The following is a 7,966-nucleotide window of genomic DNA, read 5'->3' as shown; positions in this document are numbered from 1 at the left end:
TAGTTTAGTTTTTTTCATTAAATAAGCGAAAACTCCAAAAAATATCGTGTGATTTGCGTGTTAATTAGAAATCATATTAGGATTGTCTGTGTGATTTTTTACTAACAATGCAGATGCTTGCGTGGCTTTAAGGTATGTTATCCTGCTATTTATTTACTGCTTTCTTGGGTGTTACTTTGGTGGTTTGCGCACCCGCATGATCACCTCACATGCTAGTGACTGAGTTAAAATGAATCCAAACTGTCTGCCAAAACATTTTTTGAAAAGAAAAGGTACCGAAAGGGCGTTAGACTAGATCTAGCGTAACCAAGTCTCCGAGCTTAGAATCTCTGGTTCGTAGGAATAAAACATATCTCCCTATGTTTTATTTAGGTTTCTAATCGACCTACCATAAATAGATTAGTGGCGACTCCAAGTACGAAAACTTTTGCATGTTAAAAACTTAAACCCTAAGTTGCGAATTGGTAGGGCTTGGGAGGGCCCGAGTTAGGCTTAGTCTTAATAATCCATTAGCCTGAGAGAAATTTTAGGTCGCGACAGCTTGGCGACTCCGCCGGGGAATTGAGTTAAAACTCTTAGTGGACTTAGGCCAGTTTTTCTTTTCAAAAAAAAAATATTTTGTTTGGCAGCGAGGATCCCAAGTACGTCCCTAACATTTTAGGTGTTAAATGTTTTTGCAGAATGGGAGGTATAAGGGGTGGAGTGTTTGTTAACCATTTTCTTGCGGGGAGGTGTTGAGATTGGATGTTTTAATTTTGATATTGAAGCGCTGTTTGCATATGATCTTGTGCATGCCCGTGCATTTTCACTACACTCTAGCACACACAACCGTCGCCGGACTCCGGGCCGCATAGGATCACCTAGGATGGTATTGAGATGGATACCACTCCGACCGTCCGCCCGCGGTACGAGTTGCCCATCTCAATCCCGATATTTCTTTCTTGATGTCAAAGAGATTACCACCCCGGTCCGCATGCCCGCGACATGGGTCGGCTCTTTGACGATGCCGGAGTTACGAGGACCCGACTTAGTCCGCATGCCCGCGGCTAGTCCGATCATCCCCGTGGCTCCACTTTGTTAAGCTTTCTAGAGTAGAAATCGAGCCACGTAGCATGCGTATGTCTATGTGATTGCCATCCGGTTATTGGTAAAGTAAGTCCTTTGAGCTTTTTCTTCGCAATTTATTTACTTTATCGTATTGTTTTGTCGGTCCATGACATTAGGTTGATCGCAAGTCTTGGTCAATATACAATGGGAAATTCCGACATTCGACTTATTCTTCCTCCCAAGAAGGAACTCAACGCGTGGTGGGACAAGCTAGACCGAGCTGGTCGTGAGTTCGTGGAATTAACAATTGGCCGACTCCTCCCTCTGTTGCGTATCAACATTCATGGCGGCCTCATTCAAGCACTTGCCCATTGTTGGTGTCCAGAGACGACTACTTTCATCTTCGGTAAGCATGAGCTCACTCCGACCTTGGAAGAATATAGCATTGCCATTGGAAAACCTTTGGAATTAGAATTAATTAGTCCACCTATTGGAATAAATCCTGTCTCGATTTTATCTGATTTTCTGAGAATCAAGGAAGAAAAGATAAGAAAAATTTTAAAAGGTCACCGCAATACTTGCCCATTTTCATTTCTTGATGAATGTTTTCAAAATGGCACTTCATTTCAAATGAGAAGGATTTTCCTACTAGCTTTCTTTGGGTTTATACTTTTCCCTCACTGCAAGAATGCTATTAATCCTTTGATTGCTAAGTTAGTGGGACAAGTGTGTGGGGGAATGAACTTTGTTAATGCCCTCCTGGCAGAAACTTTTCTTTCCCTTTCTCGATTTAAAGAAAATGGAGACAAAATCTTTCGTGCTTCTCCTGAACTTTTGCAAATTTGGTTCTTATCCCACTTAAAAGGGTTTGGTGGTCTAATGATTATACGTGAAGTTAGCAACTCTGATCACCCTATCATGAGATTTGAGAATAAACAAAAACATGCACCGGATTATCATTATTCCAATTGGCTGGCTTTCTTTAAAAATCCAAAGTCCAAATGTTTCCTATGGCATGCTAAATGGTTCCAAGTTCGTGAGGCCAGACTCACATGTGGACGTGTTGGCCCAATCCCTTTACTGGGATTCACTGGGGCAATGGAATATTACCCAACTAGGGTGACTCGCCAGTATCAAGTGGTGCAAGAGCTTCCCCCAGCTTTGAAGCAAGCTGATTCAATTCGAGTCGACTTCACCGACGGAGACCTCGACCATGAGGATAACATTTCTTTAATCAAGTCGCTGTGGGATATGTGCCATCCACAAATGCTCATATGGCCCGAAAAAGAATTAGAGGGTAAAGAAAGAAAGTACTATGCTACGGCTGAATACATTCGACGACACAAGATTCCAGATAATTTACTCCCGAAGATACCAATGGTGCCTGAGAAGATCACCAACCGTGCTGAGAAAAGATGTCTCAAGAGAAAAGCTGAGAAGTTACAAGAGCAAGTTACACACTTGGCCAAGGAGAATAAGCGATTACGTTTGGAAATCACATCCCAGTTGTATATTGATCAAGCCAAATGAAATGGCTCGTGTCTTTTAAGATATTTTTCTTTCTAGATTCGTTGTTTAGGAATTGAGTCATTTGTTTTTGCATTTAAGTGATTTCAAGTTATAGTCGTTGTAAAAAAATTTCGTCATTTCAATAAAGATGTCATTTTTAATCAAAGCGGTTAGACCGATGTCATGGATCGGCATGTGATTCTTCTTGACACTTATGTATGCCTGTTTTATCCGTGAAATCAGGTAATTACGGACCGATCACGATCGCCTATTCGTACACGGTCAAGAACTAGAATGGCCGATCAAACTGACTTACGAGATCGTGTCGTTGGCATTGAGGACCAAATGAAGCAAGTCCTCACTGCAATGCAACAGATGTCTGCCGAGATTAAAGCCTTTCGACTGGCTCCCATTCCTGCATCCCCTGAGGCATCAGCCCCAAAGCAGAAAGGTGGAAAGAATGCCGATAGTGAGGAAGATGACGATCTTCCTGATTTAGTAGATGACCCCGTCCAGATTATCGTCAATAAGGACAAACCTAATGAACGGGTCAACAAGCTTGAAGAGAGAGTGAAGCAACTGGAAGGCTCACATGATTCACCCTCAATTGACTTATCTCTTTACTCACAGATCAAAATCCCGAAGAAGTTCAAGATGCCAGATTTTGACAAGTACAATGGCACCTCCTGCCCAAAGGCCCACCTGCAGCTATATCACGTACAAATGACCCCGTACGTTGAAAATGAACTCCTGATGATTCATGCATTTCAAGCAAGTCTGACGGGTCCTGCCTTGAATTGGTATCTCATGAAGAAGATAAATGGCTTCAAAACCTGGAAGGAAGTTAGTGAAGCATTTCTAAAGCAGTACAGGTTCATAACGGACATCATTCCCACCCGCGATGACCTCGAGCGTGCTCGATGAAAAGACCGAGTCGTTCAAAGATTATGCTATCGATGGAGAAATATAGCCGCTCAAAGTTATCCCGAACCTATAGACAAGTGAATTGAAGAGGATGTTCATTAAAACTCTCCCGCTTGAGTACCGTAATCGGATGGTAGCCACTCCGTGACAACTTCAATCAACTCATCCCCATAGGCGAACAGTATTGAGATAGAGGTGAAAGATGGGTGGTTTGTGGAGCCATCTTCCTCGACCAAAAGATTTGGTGCAAGGAAGGAGAAGGAACCCACTTGAAGTGAATGCGACTTATACCCAAACGGGCCGACGGAATGCTAACCTTGTCCCAGCAATCCAAGTAGCAGAAACTCAACAACATAGCACGGGTCGTCAACCCTCTCAGAGGAGGAACAACAAGAGGCAATTCACCCCCCTCCCCGGGTCGTTGTCTCAAGTGCTGGTGGTCCTCCGGAAGAAAGGTTTGCTTACCACTGAGCCAAAGAGGCCCAACCCCGAGCGCTTCTATAACTACGATCCGTCCAAGAAATGTGATTATCATATGGGTGAAGTGGGGCATTCAACTAATGATCAGTATCACTCTCAAGCATCGGATCCGTAACTTGCTTGACACAAAGGCATTTTCCTTTCAACCCACTAAGCCGAATGTTCGTGAGCAACCCGCTCCCTGATCATGCGGGCAATGTGAATGCCATATTTAGTTTTGATGCTAGTCGAATCAAGAATGTCAAGGTGTACACCGCCGACGTCTACGGTGAGTTGGTGAAAGCCGGTTATTACCCGAGTGATGAGGCGCCTCCTCTGACTGTCATGAAGAAAAGAATCTTCGAAATGGTAGAAGCCGGAATGATTGTCTATGCCAATCACACTGGCATCGTCTCCACAATCTCCGAAGTGGTTATTAATTGGGACGAGGAGTTTGCTACATTGAACACCGGGAAGGACAAGCTCGACCTCTCGCCCTCAAGACATGCCTCCGCTTGAAGACGCGTCCGGTGATGAAGAGATCGTAGTAAGCATGCCTACAACCGATGAAGGGATAGTGATCGAGATACCTCAACCGTATGAGTACGGTGATAATAAGGCAGCCCCTTGGTCTTACAATCTCGATGTCGACTTGGTTACCGATCTCGGGCGTACCTATGGCCAAGCTAATGCCCAACCCGCAAAACCTCATATCTGATGAAGAAGCCAAGGAGTTTCTAGCTGTGATTAAGGCTAGCGAATACAATATAGTTGAACAATTGCGCAAGATGCCCGCACAAATCTCTCTCGCTTGAACTACCTGCACATCCGTCAAGCATCGAAGGCCTTAATGAAGGTGTTAAGTGAAGTCCACGTGCCGAGACGATCGATCATGACAAATTGGAGGAATTTGTAGGTTCTATACTCCTCAAGGACCTCATAGCCTTTTCGTATGAAGAGTTCCCTCCGGAAGGGAGGGGGCATACCAAGGCACTTTACATTTCTCACAAATACAAGGCCTCGCATGTAGCCCGGTACTCATTGACAACGGATCAGCCTTGAACATTTGTCCTTTGGCGACTTTACACCGCCTCAAGATAGATCCTTCTAGGATAAATTCTGCGAAGACCTCCGTGCGAGCCTTTGACGGAACAAAGAAAGAAGTGATGGGAGAAATCCACCTTGATATACAAATAGGACCAACAATGTTCAACATCCTATTTCAAGTTATGGACATTCCCACTGCATTCAATTTTCTGCTGGGTCGTCCATGGATTCATACTGCCGGAGCTGTGCCATCCAGTTTACATCAGAAGGTGAAGTTCGTTGTGGAGAGAAAGTTAGTCACAGTCCACGGTGAAGAAGAGCATCCAATTTACCATGCAACGGCTATCCCCTATGTTGAGCCGGATTGCAAAATAGAATCGAGCTATCAGTCGCTCGAGCTTGTATCAACCATACATGCGTCAAGAGGATCATCACCGCCCATACCTGAGGTGTCAAATGCTGCAGTCATGGTTGGCAGAGTAATGGTGTCCCATGGCTTTACTCCAGGTGAAGGCCTTGGTAGGAATGGTCAAGGTATCCGCCAACCGGTGAAAGTCTCTCGGAGGCCCCACACTACTGGGTTGGGGTACCAGGGGTCAAGCGAGCCAAATAATGGGGGATGTGGACGTGGACGTGGACGTGGTCGAGGTCGAGGTCGAGGAGATGGGCAGAATAGACAGCGGTCCGAAGAAGAGCCGAATGTTGAAGAACGTGGGCGTGGAATTACCCAAAATAACGGAGAGCTTGGGCGTGGTAGGTTGCTTCCACACATCCGCGCCACATTCCCAGGCCCTGCAAGAATGATGCATGAAGAGAAGGAGGTGATCGACACTTTGGGGCAACCGAGCGGCAAGTTCGATTATTATGTGAAATACTCGGCGCCCGAGCTTCTATGTTGACCCCCGTGACATAGTCCCGGATGGACGGGGAGGTATGGATGATCCAACACCTCTAATGACAAGATCCCGATGATGCAATGGATGGAATCACTGCCTTGTTCGATGATTTCTTCATTGGAGCTATCGAGGAAGGATCATTGGAGAGAATGGGCACTGGCCCGCAAGAGTAACACCTTTACTTTTTTCGCACACTCCCCTGCGTGGGAATTTTTACTGCTTTCTAGGACTTGCCCCGTCTCGGGAGCTGCTTTTCAGGACTTTTCATTTCTAGGACTTGATTGTTACAATTTCCATTCCAATAAATGTAATTCATTTGGTGATAATCAATGAAATTACAAGTTATTTTCATTTTTGAGGGCATGTTGAGGTACATCAAACCAGCCCGGTGATGATATCCAACCGATAAAAATATAGTCCAAGGAGAATCCTGAGGCCTGGGCTTCTTCATGCTTCCTCGTGTTAAAACTTTTTTGAAAAGAATTTCGAAAAAAAAAAATCAAAAGAAATAAAAATACACTGTTTAGCCCTGTTTGTCCTTCTGAACCCCCTACTTTATGTTTCAGGGGCAATCTTGTGACACGTGAGGGTATGGAAACGGTCCAATCTGATGAATTATGTGCCACCGAACTTGATCTCGATGACATCAATGAACTCGAAGATTCCTCGGACCTTCAGCGCGATCTAGAGCATCATGAAAGACCTAAAGTCCTAACGGTAGACCAAACTATCACTGTCAACTTGAGTGATTCCAGAGAACCCAAAGAGGTGAAGATAGGGGCAACCCTTCCCGAAGGTGAATCGAAACGCTTGGTCCAACTGCTGAAAGATTACCAGGATATCTTTGCCTGGTCGTATACCGATATGCCAGGTTTAGACCCTTCTATTGTGGAGCATAGTCTACCTACTAATCCGGACATGCCGCCCAAGAAACAGAAGCTGCGAAGAACCAAACCTGAACTTTCGAAGAAGATAGAGGAGGAGGTCATGAAACTTTTGAAAGTAGGGTTTATTGAAGTCACCCGATACCCCAGTTGGGTGGCCAACATCGTGCCAGTCATGAAGAAAGATGGCCGAGTTCGGGTTTGCATCGACTATCGCGATCTAAACAAGGCCAGCCCTAAAGACGATTTCCCATTGCCACATATAGACGTTTTAGTGGACAGTACTGCTGGATTCGAGCTGTTTTCCTTCATGGATGGTTTCTCGGGTTATAATCAGATAAAAATGAAAGACGATGATAAGGAGAAAACAGCGTTCATCACTCCATGGGGAACATTCCACTATAAGGTCATGCCCTTCGGCCTTAAAAATGCCGGGGCAACATATCAACGGGCAATGGTGACACTTTTCCATGATATGATGCATAAGGAAATCGAGGTCTATGTCGATGACATGATCGCCAAGTCTCAGTCCGGGAAGAGTCACGTCGATACCTTGAAGAAATTATTCGAGAGACTTCGTGAGTTTAAGCTTCGTCTTAACCCAACGAAGTGCATGTTTGGAGCAACCTCGGGCAAATTACTCGGGTTCATAGTAAGCAGTAAGGGTATTGAAGTTGACCCCTCCAAAGTGAAGGCTATATGTGAGTTACAACCTCCATCGACCATGAAAGAAGTGCGAAGCCTCCTGGGTAAATTGAACTACATAGCCCGTTTTATTTCTCAGCTCTCCGAAACTGCTAAGCCATTCTTCAAACTTCTAAGGAAGAATGCTCAAGTAGAATGGGACGATGATTGTCGGGAAGCGTTTAACGAATTAAAACAGTACCTGATGAAACCACCAGTGCTAGTCCCACCAATGCCGGGCCAGCCTTTGATCCTTTACCTCACGATTCATAGCGAGTCTCTAGGTGCGATGTTAGCCCAGAAAAATCCTGAAGATGGAAAAGAGCGAGCCATTTATTACCTAAGTAAGAAGTTCACCATTTCGGAGTTGAATTATCCTGAAGCCGAGAAGACTTGCGTTGCACTAGTATGGGTGCTCTATAGGCTGCGACAATATACACTGCATCATCAGGCTTTGCTTGTGACTGAGAACGATCCCATCAAGTATTTACTTGATCAACCGGCTTTGGTAGGGAA

The 7,966-nt window shown here is 44.9% G+C and overlaps 1 protein-coding gene across 1 annotated transcript; it reads left to right on the top strand.

Moving 5' to 3' along the window:
• The first annotated feature begins 1,251 nt into the window (after positions 1-1,251).
• Positions 1,252-2,582, top strand: LOC130135435 (uncharacterized). Its single transcript, XM_056304703.1, has one exon. It carries the CDS (start codon positions 1,252-1,254, stop codon positions 2,575-2,577), a length of 1,326 nt encoding a protein of 441 aa, XP_056160678.1. The 3' UTR covers positions 2,578-2,582.
• Positions 2,583-7,966: the final 5,384 nt, after the last annotated feature.

Source organism: Syzygium oleosum, unplaced genomic scaffold (genome assembly GCF_021117445.2).
Source record: "Syzygium oleosum isolate NSW1041296 unplaced genomic scaffold, Sole_v2.1 Sole_v2.33, whole genome shotgun sequence".
Classification (NCBI taxonomy): Eukaryota; Viridiplantae; Streptophyta; class Magnoliopsida; order Myrtales; family Myrtaceae; genus Syzygium; species Syzygium oleosum.
The sequence above is the reverse complement of the archived record's forward strand: the minus strand, read 5'-3'. Positions and strand labels throughout refer to the sequence as shown.